At 38.1% G+C, this 19,979-nt stretch overlaps 1 protein-coding gene across 1 annotated transcript in view; it reads right to left on the bottom strand.

Moving 5' to 3' along the window:
• Positions 1 to 19,979, bottom strand: part of cachd1 (cache domain containing 1) — a 130,535-nt gene that overhangs the window by 14,924 nt on the left and 95,632 nt on the right. Inside the window, exons 11-24 of the mRNA XM_041791063.1 lie at positions 18,114 to 18,237; positions 17,876 to 17,993; positions 15,846 to 16,014; positions 14,861 to 15,003; positions 13,535 to 13,716; positions 11,208 to 11,318; positions 7,588 to 7,710; positions 6,830 to 6,929; positions 6,606 to 6,722; positions 5,431 to 5,591; positions 4,793 to 4,879; positions 3,085 to 3,201; positions 2,061 to 2,212; positions 170 to 331 (exon numbers count right to left, since the gene is read on the bottom strand). Of these exons, the coding sequence (XP_041646997.1) occupies positions 170 to 331; positions 2,061 to 2,212; positions 3,085 to 3,201; positions 4,793 to 4,879; positions 5,431 to 5,591; positions 6,606 to 6,722; positions 6,830 to 6,929; positions 7,588 to 7,710; positions 11,208 to 11,318; positions 13,535 to 13,716; positions 14,861 to 15,003; positions 15,846 to 16,014; positions 17,876 to 17,993; positions 18,114 to 18,237 (1,866 nt within the window). The remainder of the gene's footprint in view (positions 1 to 169; positions 332 to 2,060; positions 2,213 to 3,084; positions 3,202 to 4,792; positions 4,880 to 5,430; positions 5,592 to 6,605; positions 6,723 to 6,829; positions 6,930 to 7,587; positions 7,711 to 11,207; positions 11,319 to 13,534; positions 13,717 to 14,860; positions 15,004 to 15,845; positions 16,015 to 17,875; positions 17,994 to 18,113; positions 18,238 to 19,979) is intronic.

The following is a 19,979-nucleotide window of genomic DNA, read 5'->3' as shown; positions in this document are numbered from 1 at the left end:
TGGAAAAATCTACCTTTGGGTTCATGGTTCCTCATTAAAGCTGAGATGTGTTATTATAAAAAGGTCAAAATGTCACTTTATCTTTGATTTTCACCACTCTAGAACTTGAACTGTGTCACTTGAACTCTATTAATGTGATTTCATAAGGTAATTTAGGTCTCAGTCTTACCTTGTGCTGCCAGCGGTGACATGTGCTGATGTGAGCGCCTGTGGATCTGGTGTCTGTAGGCATACACAGCCAACACCAGCACCATGATGCACCCCATAATGCCTCCTGCAACTGGACCAACAGGTGCGCTCTTGATCATGTTTAGAGATGCAACCTCCTCATCTGCAGAAGAAGAGAACAGGAAATAATAACCAGAAGGTTGTATGAAGAGGTAAAAGGATTTCAGATGGATCAAGAAGTGATAGCAAGCCAAAAAGAGACAGCTTGGGCTCAGATCCTAAATCGTACTAAGAAACCAAGATATTTCCGCTTTCATTCTCTCAGCGGTGATGAAAGCCAAAGAAACATTATTCAGCTGCAGGACGGCAACCAAGTCTGCTTTTGACACACAGATAGCAGAACGAAAGTTGAAAATGACAAAAAGTTTAAGAGTTAGTCAAGGTTAATTTTTTTAAGTTATATTTCTGCTTTCCCAAAGGCCCTAAAATCAATTTAACCTTTATATTTTCTGTCTTAAGACACAGCTTGACATTTAACCACAGTACAGTCAGGACGAAAAACCCCGTAACTGTGAAACCAGACCCTACAAAGACTTTAAAATATTACAATGTTTAAAATGGTATTTATGTACAGCTGCCTTTTCAAATGTAGAACTTTTTGCATACTATTTTTTCACATCAAATAAAGACTTCTATGTTATGTATGTTGTAGATGAATATTTACATTACATTTTTTGCAACAGCTTTAAACAGGGTTCCTACCCACTCTGAACAACCAAATTTAAGACCTTTTAAGATCCTTTTAAAGACCTTAGCTGAGAGAAAGTAACACTATTTTTTGGTGGCAAACAGTCAAAAATGAATGTCATGTGAGATTTCTCAGTACACTGGACAGAGCTGAATTATCTGGTTTGATGCACTCCTAATTAGATGTCAATTTATAAGGACAAAAAGATTTTTGGACATAAACATCAAAATTTGATGGTTTATGGCAGATTTAATGCCTCCTTTCTGTATATATATGGTATAGTAATATTTATCTTAGCATACGCAAAAAGCATACACTCAAAAAGCAGAGCGATTAAAATCTGATAAATGTCAGTAGAAAACAGAGATTGGATAGAGACACATGTAAGTCAAAATGATTTCTAAAATTTAAGACCACTCCCCAGTAAAAATAAGACATTTTATGGCCTTAAATTCAAAAAGTCCATCTGAAGACTTTTTATTGATCTGCAGGAATCTTGTTTCAAAGTCAGAGATTCTTACTTCTTACTTCGTCCAGTGCATTTGGTGTAATGGTTTTTGTCCCCAGGCAGTTATTAGCAATGCTTTATAGAAAAATGTCTGCCAACTTCAATCTTTATTGGAGTCTCCAGTTTAAAAATTTCTGGTCTTTTCCTCATAAAAACAGGTATAAAACCCCCTCTTTTCTGTTCTATTGTTATCAACTTTAACCTGAACTAGCTAAAGCTTCATGCTTTGGTCCAGTGCGGTTTTCAAGCTAATACCTTGCAGCTACAGTCATCTACAGGCCTCTGATTCATTTTTTTTGTATTTCTCAACACCAGAAGCAGCTACAGTAAGTCTGGCTGTTACCTTTCTAAAGACAACTTGAATGTGCTTGCACTCCAAATGGTTCAAACACAGCATTCAATCTAATTTGGCTATTCCTGGATATGAGTTTTTGGACTCTATTTACCTGGAACTCTTAATGTCATAGCTCCTTCCTTACGCTTTAAGTTCTGTTTTAACTCTGTAAAGTACTTTAAATTAATCTAAGTGGGAATGGTGCTTTTGAAACAAACATCTAAGCCTTATCTTGCCTGTTAAAAAGGGATCTAGTTGATCAATAAGTAGGACTAGCCTAATATGATCACGATTTCACTCACCCATGAGTCCCAGGCCGTCTGCATAGGGACTCTTTGCACCAACGATGCCCCCAAAGCACTCCTTCTGCAGGGCACAGTAAGGCTTGTCCAGGTGAGTCTTACCATCGCTGTCCACCATGCACCACTCACAGTCCAACACGCCGAAGCAGTCACTGAAACAGGAAGACAAATTATTCATTCACTGCAAGCAATATGAAGATTTTTTTTTTTACATGGGCTGGAGGAAAATAATATTTCAGAAGCAAAAGAGATCATTTTTCTTTCAAATAACTCAAAATCACTCTTTCATTGAATAAAATCTATTCAATGAAGTGAAATAATTCAAGGGTATCTGACATCAAAAGGACACTCTTCCCACTTCCTATATATTGCCACTAGGGGGCAGTAAACAGTGGCTACATCTTCCTATGCCATATAATTGTACATTTATCTTTTATGCATTTTTTCTATTAAAATATAGAATATAAAACACTTTATCTGTACAGAAGGGGAAATTTGGGCATATATAGATAATCTAATCCTTTATATGACATTTTAATGTCACAGCAGCTAAAAAAAATACATTAAACACAACATATCTACCATTAAAGGACATAAACGTTATAACATTTTTTTAAATTAAGGCACAACAAAAAATACTGAGGAAAAATACCAAAAAACTAAGCTCCTAGAAAGAGAATAGAAACCAACAAATTGGACAAGTAAAATATTCAAATGATACTCAGAATTTAAAATTGTAATGTGCTAAGTACAGCTGCATTCACAGCTGCTTTTAGACATTGAGAAAGGCTTGATAGAAAAATGAATACATTATGCATACAGATATATAAAGAAGAACTATAAAACAATGGGACAACACTGCAGAGTATGGCACAGCTGAGTTACCGAGGTATGAAAGATGCTGCCAGGAGTTCCTATGTATTTATGTTTTTGTTGTAATGTTATCGCTTTATGAAAGTGTTTGTATTTACTTGATATAGTTGATAGTTTCTTCATTATTCCTGCTGTTGCATAGTGTGCATACCTGCTGGTGTATCTCTGGCTGCAACGAGTGTTGATACACTGGGGCAGAGTGTCATGCAGACTGGGATCAATCACATTCAGACTCACTGGCTCCTGATGCACCTCACAACTCGGGTTCCTGCAACACAATGACCCCAAAGAGAGGAAATATATTCAGGTGTTGGCACCGTGCATCTTTTAGTACAAACCCTCATCTGACAGAGTTTATTCAGATCCTAGAATGAAACATGACTAAATTACTAATACAGTAATTTGGATATAAAAAAATTAAAGTCTGAGCCATCACTGGAATATCTTCTGCATGTCTATTTATGCAAATCAGAGCTTAAAGGACAAACAGCATTACTAGCTGACACAAATCACAAAGAAAATTCTGGCAGTGGAAAATGATAATTGCATGTCTTTGAGAAACAAAGAAAGAAGTGGCATTTTTAACATTGATGTGCTGTCAGAGGCTGCTGACGGCTGATGAAAGGAGATGAGTCACAAAGGAGAGAGAAAGAGGAAACTCCTACAGGCATTAGCATGTTTTCAGGACTGAATTCTTGTATGCAGATTAAAATGATAATAACGGGAAGAAGGAACATTTGCAGAGGACACTATCATGCATAATAAGAAAAGAAACTAATCTGATGAATGTTTAAAAGTTGGAAATCAAAATCTTTAGAAACGGAAAAAAAGGTAAAATATGAAAATTGCAAACGAAGGTGGATTTATGAGAAAAACCTCCGCAAGACTCTGCAATAAACACATTTAGACTGAATGCAACATTCATGGGCATTTACCTTTAAGACTTGATGCAACATCAGTGTACTATGGATGATCTTATTGGTTTAAAGACATTTAACTAGATCTGTAAAAGTGAAATGCTAAAATATATATGTAGAAGGCAGATGGGTTAATAAAAGTGTTTGTTTTCACTTTTTTAGCCAACACATGGAAAATATATAGAACAACTTCAGTGATAACAGTGACACGGAGGCAGATTGCAGATGTATTTTACTACACTACAGTATTTTAGATGTCAATAAAAATAATTTGATAACAGACCAGATAATGATGTGAATTGGGACCTAGTAACTAATACTCAGTGGGTAAGAGACATGTTATACAGGAGAAGGAGGTTGATGATTTTGATTTGATCTCTATTTTTAAACAATGTTAAATGTTAGGTCAAACATAATTATTTATGGTTAAAGCCAAAGGTTGGAGCTTCTGAGTGTTTTTATTTCATGTCTCTAACTGCCAATGAGGATGAGAAATTAAGATTTTTGTAAATGTTGAAACTTGTTAGCAGGAAACCCTCTGCTTTTTGGAGGTGGTTAACCAATAAATACCTCAATGTTAAAGGTTGTTTTTATGCAGCCTTAGGTCTTAATTGGTCAATAAACATTTTTGGTTTCTTGACAAGTTTTGTGCACCATCAGTAATCTTAAGAAATGAGAACAGACAGTAGTTTAGTCTTTAGGATATGATATGAAACATTTAGTTCATTGTTCCCTTTGGGAGTTTGTGTTTGACTCATGTACTACACACATGAAGCTGTCACCACAGTAATAACACAAACATCAAATCATCTTAAATACATTTATCCCCTTTACCTTCATACAACATCAAAACATATAGTTAACAGGCAAAATAGAAAATCTTTAAAGATTGTCAAAATGTTTTGTTGAAGTTTTTGGCTCTGAAAGGTTTTGTTCACTGACCTGTTTTCAGCATTGGTCAGGTTGCCTGTACACTCGTTCACCTCCAGGGGGCACTCACACGGACACTCACATTCATTCTGCTCCATTCTGGAAAAACAGACATATTTAGTTGTAGTCTCAGAATAGTTCAGTGAAATTTCACAAAAGTAGCTCCCTTTAAACTTATGATTTTAGTCAATTATTTAAAAAAAAACAGCATACAGTAATTACTGTTTATCAGAGGAGCCTCTAATTGGTCAGAAAGTGATAGCAGTTTATTAGCCTAAAATCTAAAATGACCCTGATGAAGCATCCTACTATTACATCTGGAAGTCTGTGTTGTGATCTCCTTGAACTACCAATTCCACTCAAACTACAAACTATTTTCTAACAGGAGTATCATCTTATATTTGTGCCCTATGAAGTTCAGTTCAAATAAAACAGCTTTATTAATTCCCCTGGCAGTAATTGCTTTTGAGCAGCTTGACAATAAAGCACATAAACAAAACAGTTATGTTCAAACATTCAGCAATTATACACAAGAGCTAAAATATGAAATTTGCTCTTAAAAGTATGCTGATATATAAGGTATAAGTGTATTAGGCGTTTAAAGGTAAAACAGCACAACCCTTATGAATGCATGAGTAAAAAGGACTCACCTGTGGCAGTTGAGGCAGAGCCGATCCACGGTGCTGCAGGCGCAGAACGCCAGAGAATCACATGTCTCGTTGACGATGCCAGCAAAGGCGTTGGTGCCAGGGATTCGAGTCAGACGATACTTAGAGCAATGGCTACCATGGACCAGGTTGGTGAGGTCCCCCTAAGAAACAGAGACAAATCAGAAACATTAAAAAGTTGTGTTATATCACTGGACATCCAAATTTTAAATCCAAATATAACTTAATCTGAATATAGATGATGCATTTATATTCATGCTTTTAAAGGCATAATCTGAGGCCTTTATACCTTCATTAAGAAAGTACAGAGGACAGAGTCAGACACCAAGGAGAGGGAGCGTGGGGAATGATACAATATATTTCATTTGACTGTTTTCCTGTGATTAACTCTGCTTGTTTTCTAGAAATTACGAGTCATTCAAACATTATCATGGGAAAGCTAGCTTTGCTATCCAAGGATAATGAGGTCAATCGGTCACGATTGTGAGAAAACAACTTATTACAGCAAAATGGAGTTAAATAAATCATATACAGGTATGTCTGCTTAAGGTATGCATACATAAATATAACTTGTTTTTCCAGGCACATGTTCATGACTCACTGAAAAGAGCTCTGCAACCCACTTTTGGGACCAGACCTACCAGTCAGTTCTGGGGAGTTTGAAACTTATAATGCAGGAAAATGCCTATGAATTTACAGTGCCCCTGTAGAAAACACAGCAAACATTTGCATGGTCCAGTACAGGACAAATTGGTCAAAATACACAGTTAAAAATGAGTGGCAGTTTGGATTATTTGGACAACTCCTCCCTCTTCTTAAATAGCCTTTAAGTTGAATACTATAAGCCTTGATTTTTATATCATACCTTATTAAATAATTCTGCTTGTTAAAACAGAGTGGCTGGCATCAATGTTTGCGGCTGGTAAATATATGAATCCATTGGCCACAGAGGCAGAAACACGAGAAAATTTAATTCCAGCCTTGTTTTCATGCTGCAGTACCTTGGATCACAACTAGATGGCAGTGCTACACCATCACATTTTTCAACATTGTTAGAAAGATGTGTTTGTGTCTTTCTAATGCAGAGTAAAACAGCTCTAACCTATGTTGCTGTAGAGCCGTTCATACACCCTATGATGTTGTGTTTTCTGACTCACCATTATGCTGGTGTTGAACTTATAGAAGCGCTGCACGGTGCGGTCACTGAAGCTGTTACACAGATTTTTCTTGACAAAGTTGGGATGATTCAGGATGTCATTTGCCACCAGTGGCTCCTATAAGAGAAAAGACAGAGATGATATGGGCAAACAATAAAAATAGACTTGTAAAAGAGAATGGAATTTGTGATTTGCACATTTTTAGATAAACCACTGATCCTTACCTTGTGTGTGATGTGCTGTTGCTCTGCAGGGGCATGGCCTTTGGGGTCAATGAGAGTGGGATGAGCAACCAGGTACCCTCTGTCTTCCATGATAAAGCACCTACAAGCACACAAATAAATACATACGTAAATGTTGCAGACACAATGTTTATTAATTCTCTGAGGGTTGCTGACAGAGGTGGTTCAATTTATTTCAAGGCATACATGCGTATTAGTCATTCATACAGCACCCAATTTATATCCCTTTTTCCAACAGTGCTCTTTCTTTCACTTGAATCCCTCCATAAAACAGCTGCATTCAGCTTCCCTCCACTCCTTAAAAATTCTGCTAAATGCAGCTTCTCTCAGCCCCACACCCGCTTTGGGCTAATCCTGTTTTATATGGCTGCTGAGCACCAACAGAGAGAGCTAGAAGGAAGCACAGAGAGAAATGAGAAAGAGAGAGAAGAGACAGGGGGTGGAAGAAAAAGAGACTGAGGGGAAAAAAATAAAAACAGGAGACATAAAAGCCGGAGAAAGTATGTAGAACTGAGACAGAAGCAACGTCACATCTCCAGCAGGAATGCCATGGTAATCAGCTTATCTCGTCTCCCTGTTTTTGTTTTTTCTTCTGTCTCTTGGCAAGTTTAATTCTTGCTCGGTAAAACAAAAGTTAAACTCATCTCCAGAGAAATTAAACTAAAAGAAGGAACCAAAACAAATACTGACAATGCATTTCTACAGAGAAAACTGAAGTGAGCCCTTGATCCTGGTCTTACCTGATCTTGTTCCCTTTGTCCTGGTTGCAGATGGGCAGTAGGTCCAGGAGCACTTTATAGAAGTAACGTAGAGTGAAGTCAATACCCATCACTGCAACTGCATAGCCAGGAGCCATCTGAGAGCTGGAGAGATGAAAGAGAATCAGAGTGTTTAACAAGAAAGAGCTTTGTGTAATGTTTTTGGCTTTTATTGAGTTTAACTGTATTTAACTTTTTTCAGTCACATTGAGATCAGGAATCTGTTTTTCGAGGGAAGCCTTCCCAAGAACATCAGCAACACAGTTTCAACAGCAAAAGCTCCCACAACATGCATGAAATAACAATAAAATCATCAGCTAAAACAGATGCATAGTAAAGTTTGGATTCAAAACTTTCACTGAGGTTTCAAATACATCCACATCCTAGTCCACATAGGTGGTCATTTTTGAAAACAGAGGTTTCCTCCTCTGTTTTCAAAGGTATCCCGTCCACACATGCTTCGTTCTAAGTAATATCTTTGTCCACATGAAAACACAAAAATGTACCTGCCTTGAGAGCACGCCACACCAACAGTAATCTGTCCTAAAATGTGTGGGTGACAAACTTTCTAAAAGAAAAATGCTAACTCATTTTGGATTTGGGGGAACATGTTGCACAGTGCCCAAGAAAAAGAATGTCTATAATGAAGTTTGCAAGCTGGCACATACTTCCAATCAACTTAAGGATACTGAGAGACACTGAGTAACAAAAAATCAATTATTTGTGATAAATGATATACACAGCCAAACATATGATGACTTCCTGCAAAGGCCTCCACTGTTGCTGACTGAAGACATACTAGAGACTACTAAAGTTCCACATACTCCACCTGCACTGCATTCTGGGTGTGCAGCGCTTTGAACCGATAGAAGGTGAGCGGCCTCACCCACTGGAAGCGTTTCAGATTGTTTTGCCTTTATAGGGTTGTTTGCATTATTCCATTATTTTTTGCTTATTTATTGGCCAATTATTAATGTGACAGACAGAACAGTTGTCCAATCATTATCTAAGAGTTTGTGAAAAAGTCCTGCCCCTACCAAAGGCTTTGTGTGGGAGGTTCCCCTGATGAATGTGGAATATATCCTTTGCAATTGATAAATGAAACTGTCTATTTGGCGTGTCGGGTTAGGCGGCTGGTAGTGAACATAGACCTGGCACGTATCTTCAGTATTCCTTCTGGGATGTGCCGAGACGGACTGAAGTGTGGGCTGTGGAATTGCTTAGATGGACGAAAGAGATAAGCTCTGAATTTGGAGGTAGGCTGTCAAGATTTTGATATTTTAACAGTTACTGGGTAGCATCTTTTAAAATGATAAAGACTCTGCTATATTAATGGTCCGCATAATGTCTAAACTGTACCAAAACACTGCCTTGCGTGACACTGTGTGCTTAGAACTCAGATGGTATCAATACCATTTGATTTTCATGTTTCTTATCAAAGTTTAAAACTCTGGAGTTGTGACAATCCTAGTACAAATTCTATCAAACCTTCCTACACACCTTTAAAATGACATAAATCTTTACCCACAACAGCCAAAAAATCCCCCTCCACACGCAGCTCTTTTAATTTGAGTTTACACACATATCATGTTGTGCAGTGTTACAGCATGCTCACTGAGCCACGCTTCAACACACTAATCCTCTCTTATCAGACACACTATGTTTGTGTTTACAGTGTGCACTTGCAGGAACCAAGGTAAACAGTTCCTATTGTGCTACAGCCAGCCGTTTTGTAGCCATGGAGTTGAATTTTAAGCTAACAGAACTAGAAACATAAACACTTTAATCTCAGCCACAGCTAAAGACTCAAAGAGGCTGTGGCCAAAACATTGTTCTAAAAATACTTTTAAAACTTGCTCGAGTGCAGGTGTAATGGTCTACTTTTTCACACCAGAGCTTAAGGAGGTGGTTGGAAAGCAGTGCTGTGCTTGAGGGCACTTGGGGGAGCGGATACTTGAAGATAACTCAAATAAGATCATTTGGTTTGGGGATAATTTGTCACTCACAAAACAGGCCTGGAGCAAAAATGGTCAATTCAGCCTCCTTCAAATTATTGTCCTTAGAGACTGAGAGCTCTGCTGAATGGCTTCAGGGCTTAACGCCTGACAGCTCACAATGAAGTGTTGGCTCATAGAGGCAGTTAATCTGTCTGTGAGCAATAACTAATGCTTAGTGCTGATCACTTTAGGGCCAAGGTATAAAAACTGAGGTGTCAAACTTAATATCAGCAGTGCCATGATTATCTTTGACATTTGGTCTGCTGCCGTATGACTACAGCTGGATCCTAGTAGTGGAGATACATTACAGTATTATTATAACTGCTTAGCTATCATCTTTTAAGAGGATAAAGAATTTGCTTGTTTGCATGTTGTTGTTGTTGTTTTTTTAATCTTGACACTGCAGAGCCACATAAGCATTTATTTAAAGGCATATTTCAGGCCACCTTTCACAGTTACTTCTGAATTCAGTCTCTATCAATAACAGATAGCTGAAGAGCTCCAGTGCTACGTGTCTAGCTTGTGTTGGTCACAGACAACTCAGCTGTTGACCTAAGATGTTAACTTGTTTCTGTGTGATGGAACTTACAAATACAGGACAGCGGCGCAAAATCATTTAACCGTAAAGACTTTTTCACAAAGAGGACGTTTCAGCAACAATTCTTTTGTGGTTTCAAGCAAAACTGGACTAAAATTGAGGCGTTTGTTTCTTTGTGTTTTCTCAAAAATCCATGGACAAGCAAATATGTCACTTGCTTATCCATTGTGGAGCAGTACAAGAAATATATATGAAAAAACGTTGACCCAGTTCCACATTAATATTAAGTCCACGAGAAATAGCCACCATTAGCTTACTTTAGCCAACACTAGCTGAAAGCCAAACCACACTTAAGTTATTTTATTGCTGTTTAACCCAAAAGCAAATCAGGTCCATTTTTATGCTGCTGAGTTTTACCTATCATTCGTATAAAAGAAATAATTAACCACATTTTCCCTTTTAGCAGACCTGATACATTTCTTGAAAGCACTTTACCAGAAAGACTTGGTTTATTGTGATGCAGAGAAACAAAAAAGGGGACACACATCTGTAAAAGGGAGGTGGAGTCCAAAATTAGATGGTAGAAAGAAAGCAAAGTGGTCTGTACACCAGCTCACTGCCATATCAAGTATTTATTTGTGGTGAGCCAATGTGTTCTTCCTCAGACTTGTGAATGTATCGGTAAGTCGCCATCTTAAATAATCATGGGTATGCATGTGACAAAGCACAGCTGAAGTCCATCAATGTCTATTTAGGTACCAAGACAATCATATATCAAATTTGAACATCAAAAGTATCTAAATACCTATCAAATATCCTCCAAGGAGAATCAATATACACTATGCATAGTAAGAGAATGTGAGTATAATTCTTCAGTTCATGAACTGAAGTGAAGAGGCCTTTTGGATGAGAGGCAAAAGGTCTTCAAGAATCTCAATCAAGGTCTTCAAGAATCTCAATCAAGTCCAGTTGCCCCCTTAAAGAAGATCTGGATAACCATGACCTTGATGAATGAGAACCTACACAGATATAAAAGGCGTTCAATAATGTAAATTACTAATTCTTACCTGGAGGCGTGGATGGTGTGGCTGATGGTGACAACATATCCAGCCCCACCCACATCCAGATACGGTCCAGTGAAGGTGATGAGACCTGGGTTTGCCACAGCATGCTGGTACCTACAAACACAGGGGAAAGGATATTCTAATCAGTCTGGCATTTTAATTTTTCTTGATTACTTGAGTAACTGAGGAAAAAATGAATACTGTTAAAGGCTATTTAGAAAGTAAACTTGAGAGCACAATATTGGATTTTTGCCGATACCGGAATTCAAATTTAGTAAAGACCAAAAACCTCAGTCTGTAAATAACACAATTTAAAGTTTGAGGATGAACAATTTAACAAATTGCAGTCCTTAAAACTCATTTTAAAGAGTAAGGAATGATGATGAATAAAGAAAAGACTTCAGCTGACGCAGGTCTGTTGGCCCAGCCTAAAACTCCACTAGTGTATTTTTTCTATGGCCAATATTTAAAGCTGATAAAGGCTGATTGTTACAGCAATAATATCTGTTGTAAATATCAAAATCTTACTGATAATACTGTGCGTTCCTATATTTGTTGATCACTTTACTCAGCCAAGAATCTTACCATGAATACATTAGTTACAAAAAACTAGGAAAAAAAGAGCCGACATAGTAAAGCAGAACACTTGATGTGAGCTGAAGTCAAGAAAATGGCTAAACACAGTGCATCCAATAAGTACTTTAGACCCTCTTCACTTTTCTCATTTTTGTTATGTTGCAGCCTGATGCTACAGTAAAAACGAATAAAGCATTCGGAGAGCGCAGACCTCCGCCATTAGCCCTATCTCCCAATAGTACAGAATCCTTTTAAAAATTCCTGGATCCAGACGGTGATCCTGATCGCTCCCAACATTCAATCAGTTCTTCCTTATGCCATTTCTGACATTTCCTGAAAATTTCATCAAAACCTGTCCAGAACTTTTTGAGTTATGTTGCTAACAAACAAACTAACTAACTAACAAACTAACTAACAAACCCTGCCGATCAAATAACCACCTTTGCTGAGTTAAAAATAATTTTTATTCTCATTAATCTCAACTCAGTATCCTATCATGATAAAGTGAAAACAGAATTTTAGAAAACTTTGCAAATTTATTTGAAATAAAAACTGTAAATCACATTTCCATCTAGCCAAAAAAAAAAGCTTGGATGTCTGACTTACATGTGTTTTGCACTGATGAAGGCTTCCATCTAACCATTCTGCCATAAAACCCATATCAGTGGAGGGCTGCAGTTATGGTTGCCCTTCTGGAACTCTGTCCCATCTCCACACAGGACCTCTGGAGCTCAGTCAGAGTGACCATCAAGTTTTTGGTCATCTCTCTTACTAAGGCCCTTCTCCCCCAGTTGCTCAGTTTGGCCGGGCAACCAGCTCTTGGAAGAGTCCTGGTTGTGCCAAACTTCTTCTATTTGAGAATACTGGATATCACTGTGCTCTTGGGAACCTTCAGACTTCCCCAGATCTGTGCCTTGCAACAATCCTATCTCTGAGCTCTTTTGACCTCATGGCTTGAGTTTTGCTCTGATATGCATTGTCAGCTGTGAGGCCTTCTATAGAGAGGTGTGTCTTTCCAAATCATGTCCAATCCATTTAATTTAGCACAGGTAGACTCTAGTCAAGGATGCAGAAAAATTTCAGCAAAGATTGAGAGAAATGGGAAGAACCTGAAATAAAATTTTACATATTTTTGTAAAGAGTCTGAACACTTAGGTCAATGTGATATTTCAGTTTTTTTAACTTAAATTATATTGCAAAATCTTCAAAAATTTTGTTTCACCTTGTCATTGTGGATGACTGAGTGTAGCTCAATTAAATGATAAAGTTTATTTTTACTGTAGCATTAGGCTGCAACATCACAAAATTGAAAAATGAAGGGGGTCTAAAAACATTCTGAATGCACTGTGTGCATTTCTTTCTTTTTTTTTTTTTTTGAAAAATATAAAAAAGTAGTCACACAGTGATAGAGCTCTACACATTGGGCTACAAACACCCTAATGAAGAAAATGATAAAAGGCTTGCCCAAATAATAAAACATGATTTAAACCCTTTAAAGGCAGTTTTGCAAAAAAAATCTTAAAATTAAGTCAATTTCTCAAATTTGAACAGTTTGATAAAGACGCTCATTATACAGTTCAGCACAGCTTGGTGAGCATGTGCCTGTAATTTGCACACAAACTGATTCCCTTTAACTCTTACCTTCCCAACACTCTGTAAAAACTCCCTCTGTGGCTCTATAACACATACATACGCACACACAAACCCCTTCCCCTCCTCTCTCCCCCCTTCACACCCTCCAGAGTAAGCCTCACCATTGTCTGCGGGTCGGGTCGAAGGCTTTGTCCATCAGTGATCCTGGGTAAATCCGGAGCACCCCACTGGGCGTTGCTATGTAACGTCGGACAATGTAGCAGTTGAGGCTACTCATTTCCATTAGTGTCATCCACTCATCCGTGACGTGACTGGTTGCCATAACCTCGTTCCTGACAGAGGACTGTGGAGGGGAAAGGATGAAGGGAAAAAGGAGAGAGAAAAGATGGAAATAAAGAGGATGTTGAGCAGGAAAGAGGTAAACAAGGAGGGAAGAAAGGAGTGGAAAAGGGACAAAAAAGTATTTTAATGCGGGTTTGTCTGAAAAGAAAGTTTGCCAAAACTTTGACAGGTTTGCCTCCAATGTAAGGTTGATTAATACTTCAAATTTAACACCACATGCTTTAAAATGATACAATCTTGTTTATTCTAATGATCAATAGTGATGAAAAGTATCAAAGTTCTGAAAGCTTATAAGAAAAGTACATTGGAGAGGAAACAGATCCATCAAATATGAAGGCAAACTTTGCCAAAGTATTTGGGCATGTGTTTTTTAGTGTGCAGATGTTTGGCTGCAACTTTAGGCAATAAAAAAAACAAGAAATTATATAACATTCTTTGTTAAGGACTTTTATATTCATAGCCATGGTGTTGAAATAGTTAGAAAATTCTTTGTATTCTGCTTGTATGACAGGGAAGGGGATTCAAGAACACCTTAAACTGGTTTTATTCCTCTGCATTGCTTACTTTGACAGTATAATAATAAAAAGAAAAAAACACAAAACCAGTCCTTAGAGAACCTGTATACAAGAATAAATGAGGCTTGATTAGCCCTTAAGACTCGAAAAACACCTTGAAAAATCACATCTCAGCTCCATTTTCAGCAAAGCTTCTGCATTTGAAAGGGGTGATGAGGTCACTGGAGGGGGGGCTTTAAGACCAGCCTGGGAATCAGAGCTGGGACTGGAGCTTAAAGTTCAAACTCTAACCCCCTGCTCCCCCTCCAGGACAGGAATGCACACAGACTGCCAAAACCACGTGGGGTTTTTGTCCCCTTCTTAAAGATGCAGGACTTCATTTAGAAAAGTGTGAATTGAACCTGTATTGGAAGTTTAATTTCTATATAGCAAGACAGAGAATTAAACTTTCATTCAGTGGGATTCAAACTATCCTGGGACACATAAAACACCCATGTTTGAGTTCTTATGTGCTGTCCAACCACACAACTGGCTGTCTTCCATGTGTTTGTAAGGTAAACAGCATTAATGGTATAAGCTTGCTGCCTGGTTTTAGCCTGGAGCTGTGTCCGTGTTCCCATGCATGTGTACCTTGAGGCCAGGGTTGGCGATGAGCCTGGTGTTATCGCTCAGGTAGGCGGTGTAGTGCTCCACCATGCGCTTTGTTTCTGGCTGACTGAGGTGCTCGTAGGGAGAGGAGAAACTCCCAGCTGCCAACATCACTGTGGGGGATTCTGGGAAAGAGACAGAGAGGGCAAAAGTGGACCTTAAGAGATGGTAATCAGGGTTTTAGAGCTAAAAGTAAGGCTGTAGACTGATTTACAACAAGTATGTTCCCAAAAAAGTTTTTAAATTGTGTAAAATCTGAAAAAAAAAAAACATAACAGAGATTACTAAAGCACTGAAACCATATGTTTTCCTGAAAACAGCACAAAGAAAACATTTAAAATGTTTACACAAACAAATTTAATTGCTTTGGGAAATCTTCAACCCTAATTTGAACAGTACGCTATCAACACCTTTCATAAAATTTGGAACAGGGTCTGCAGCATCACCTTTCTGAACCTGAAAGAGTTTGTGAACTAAAAACAGTTCCTCTAATATCAAATGTGTGAATGAATATGAATGTTATCCCATTCTCATTTAATGTAGGAAAGCAGCTGATCAACAGTTAAGGGCATCCCAAGTCTTATTTATGCATAATAATGCCACATACATTTTCAATTAGTGACAAGTTGGGACTACAGCCAGGCTGGTGTATCACATGGGCTTGGCTATTGAGATATGCTGTTGTAATACACACAGAATGTGGTTTGGCAGTGTTTAAGGGAAATAAACAAAAAACAAGAAATCTATTTTGAGACATAGGTTGCTCCTAAACCTGTATAAATCATCTAGCATTAATTGAGCCCTCACAAATGTGCAGAATACCCATATTATAAGCACTAATGCACTTCCATACCATCATAGATGCTGGTTTTTGAACTGTGCATTGACAACAAATGTACCAGCTCTTTTGAAAAATGGGTGCAAAGTAATGATCAGTTCAGCACTGTGGACATGGTGCTTTTCTTACCGACTGTGGCGAGCTGTTTGAAGTGCAAGCAGGAGCTGGGTTGACCCAGCAGGTCTAAGCGGTGGTACAGCAGCTTGGAGCTGGGCGCGGTGTTGAGGTTCTTCAGCTGCTTCACCGGGATCTCCGGCTGCACGTACACGATGCACAGGATGAACGACGTGTCCTGGACCTAGAGAACATAATGACATGATGATACAATACATTAGGCAGATGCTTTTTTCCCCAAAGTGATGTGCATCTGAAATTTAGTACAGGTTAGTGCAGCTGCCTCCACAAGAATGGAGACTTCGCTAACTCTCAAACTCTTTGATATTAATTACATGAATACATACTTATTTAACCAGATCTTAAAGCAAAATTTAGGTGTTTTTTCAACTTAAAGACCATATAACTACAAAAAAACCCCACTTGTTATTGTTATAACAAACAATAAGTGAGCAATAGATTAAATTCAAAGCCTTTCAATTTCATATATATCTGCATTTATAAATAATGATTTAGATTTTTTTTCCTTAATGTATTGAGTATGTTGTTTCCTTGTTAATCGCAACTTTGGTCACAAAAACTCTTTAAATGCCCGCATAAAAAAAAAAAAAATCTTATTTCAATATTTCCATGAGTTTCCTTTTGATTCTTAAAAAACATAAATTTAGTTTTCTGAATATTTAAAAATATTTTATTGGCATCAAACAAAGTTTTCAGATTTTCCAGCTCCCTTTCTACACTGCACCAAAGTCCCTCTAAATTATTACCAGAGCAAAATAAATTTGTATCATCTGCAAACCTTACATTTTCAAAAAAAAAAAAAAGTCAGTAACTCTGCATATATCATTAATATAAGGTAAGAACAGTTTTAGACCAATCACAGACCCATGAGGTTCTCCACAGGTAATCAGTCACTCCAGCTGCTCTGACATTTAAGTCTGCATTTACATTTAAGTATAAAACCCTGGGAGATTATTTAATTAATAGATTCCTCACTCATATAGGGTCTTGAAGCCAGAGACTGTGCCACTAAACCCACTCCTCCATCCCTACTATCTCTCATACTCTGTGTTAAGAGCGTCAGTCACAGCCAGTGTTTCGTGTGCTGCGGCATGTTCCAAGAAAAACTAAACATAGCTGTCGCACCAATTTTTCACAAACCACTGATTATATGTGAACTAAAAGTGCTGATCTTTTCAGAAATTGTACAACTAAGTTGTGAGATCATGTAGAATATGTAATGAGACCCAGATTCTTCGATCACTTGAGAGGGAACAGGAGAAAACCCTGTCTGCTTCACTCACTTATGTATTGGTTGTGGTTACAAGCACAGTAATAAAATAAACAAATAAAGGATTCCCCCAGACTTTTTTAGTCCAACAAAAACCAATGACTGAAAAAAATAAAAGTCCCTTTGGTCTTTCTCCCCAGGCCATTTCAACCATTTTTCTGGAAAGTTCATCTGAAAAACAGCGACTGCTGCCAAACTCATGGCAGAGGTGACGTGATTGAACCGGAGTGACTGTCAAATGTCAAAAGCTTTTAAAAACTTCTATAAGCTAAAGGCCTAAATTAAGTGTGATGTTTCTGCTGCTGCCAAAAGTTGAAATGTCAGAGAGCAAAAACCTCAGAAGTGTAGCGATGTTTTTTGTACTGCTGCCATTTGTTCCTAAAACATTAAACTTCAGAGCACATTCAAGGGACAGGCAGTCTGTGGGTGTGGGAGAACCCGGTTTTTATTACACAGAGTACAACACCACAACTAATTAAAGGTGGTTTGGTGACATAAAGCCTGAGGGGATAAGTCTCTATACGGCTTTTATACTCTGATGCATAAATGACAGAGGATAAAGACAGATATGGATGAGAGGCACAAAGAGAGACTATACGAGTCAGTTTTTCTTCTTACCACAACAATAGCTCGCTGCCTGAAGCCAGTGATGATAATTCATCTCCTTTATGCTGGTGCAAGTAAACTATCTCTCTATATACAGCTAATCATCTAAAGGTAGGGACTCCTTGACCAGATAGAAAATGTCACATACCAGTTTCCAGGCATAGCTGACGTTGTACGTGTCTTTGCTGTTGTCCCGGAGCCGGTTTGTGTGCCAGGACAGAGAGGAGTTTACAGGCACAGAGATGACCTGACTGCCCAGAGGGAGGCTGCAACAAACAGTTTTAGTACAACTAAATACATCTAATCATTATTATTCTATGAATCATCAGCTGGATTGGAAATTGTGTTTTTATCCAAAAGTGTTTTTATTCTTCATCTTCTCTTACCCAAGGATGTTCTGTCTGACTACAGGGAAGCCTGGGATATTCTCGTAGTGGATGATGTCAGTGTGCAGAGGAGGCTCCGTCATCAGGTAAGGTCGAGTCAGTGATGGATGCATCAGGGTATAACCTGGAAAACCATACACATGATTACACAAAAGATAAAGAAAGAACATCATACAGTACACAGCCAGAGGAAGATGAGAGGCACTGAGGGTATCACAAAAATGCTTTCAAGGCTGAGCACAAGAATTTTTTTCCCAGTGTTTAATAAACTACCACACTTATGTTTCAATAACCATTCAATATTATTCCTTCCATTTTCTGCCAACTGACATAAAGATATAAGTCTTAAATATTTACATTTTATTTAACAGAACAATACGCAGGTCAGCTTAGTTTGTCCTGTATTTTTAAGCTGCCCTGGTATACAGACACATTTTAAATTAAAGCACCTACACGAGGTGGACAAATGTATTTGGCCGCTCCTTTTAATTATTGAATTCAGGTGTTTCAATCAGACTTGTTGCAACAGGTGTGTAAAATCAAGCACCCAGCCATGCCTGTGAAACAACTGCAACTCAGCAATAAAGCAGAGGACCTGGTCAAAACACAGAGCAGGGTCAACAACTGCTGAGGCACATGGTGTGTAAAAGTTGCCAACACTCTGCTGAGTCCATAAATGAAAAGTTTTGGACTTCCACTGGCATTAATCAGCACAAAAACTGCATGGCAGCAGCTTCAGAGGAGGAGTTTCCATGGCTGGGCAACTGCATGCAAGCCTCACATCATCAAGTCCAATGTCAAGCATCTGATGGAGTGGTGTAAAGCACACAGACACTGGACTGTGTAGCAGTGGAAACATGTTCTGTGGAGTGGCTAACCACGCTTTCCTGTTTGGTAGTCAGATGTGCAAGTCTGGGTTTGTCTGATGCCGAGAGAATGTTACCTGCCTGACTACACTGTGCCAGTTGCGAGGTTTGGTGGACAGGGGATAATGTATGGGGCTGTTTAAACTTCAGTGAAGGCCAATGTTAATGTTTCAGCATACCAAGACATTCTGCGACGAACAAGGATGATATTGCTTTTCATCTAAAATATGACATTCCACCTAGTTGACAACAGGAGAACCTGAGAAACAATGAAAGCTCAGCAGTGAACAGTGGTGCTAAAAAATCTAGTGCTTTAGTGCAGCAGTGATCATTCTGAGAGAGACAAAACCCCTCAAAATCTTCTGTAAGGAATAAAAACTTATTTGTTTCTAATACACTGTGTATATTTGAAAAAATATATATTTTTTTAGTGTGTGACAGTAGTAGCTGCTGTTGTCTTTAACTCTTTATGCTTTATTAAACAAGGCATCTCTGTTCTCACATAAAAAACAGGCTTCCACATTTAAAAAGTCATAAGATAAATGTGAAAAAGCTGCCATGCAAAAGTATTTGCAATTTCCTCATCCCAGCACCAGAAGCTTCCTGTCAGTGCTGTATTTACCTAATCATATTTACCTAGACTGAACTAGGTAGCAGACTGTTTGAATGCCGGCTAATAACTTTAATGAGACTCATTTGTCAGTGTTTGCAAAGTTGCTGCACTAATAGCCGTGGCACACTAATAAGCTATAATTTGAAAGCATATTTATTACAATAACAAACATTTAAGGGTGTAAAATGGACACTTGTTTAATGACATAGTGGAGGAGCAAAACACCCACAACTGTAAAAAAACCACCAGTAATAATTTCAATTAATGAGAAAAAATTTAGATGTTGAACACTCCAGTTGAGTAAATGTCAGCCAGTCTCCTTGCTTTATCTCTTCAGCTCTCTGTGTTTCCTGTCACCTTTTTCCACCTCTCTTCCCCTACTCAATA

Source organism: Cheilinus undulatus, linkage group 7 (assembly GCF_018320785.1).
Source record: "Cheilinus undulatus linkage group 7, ASM1832078v1, whole genome shotgun sequence".
Taxonomy (NCBI): domain Eukaryota; kingdom Metazoa; phylum Chordata; class Actinopteri; order Labriformes; family Labridae; genus Cheilinus; species Cheilinus undulatus.
Note: the sequence above shows the minus strand (reverse complement) of the source record. Positions and strands in the feature narration are given on the sequence as shown.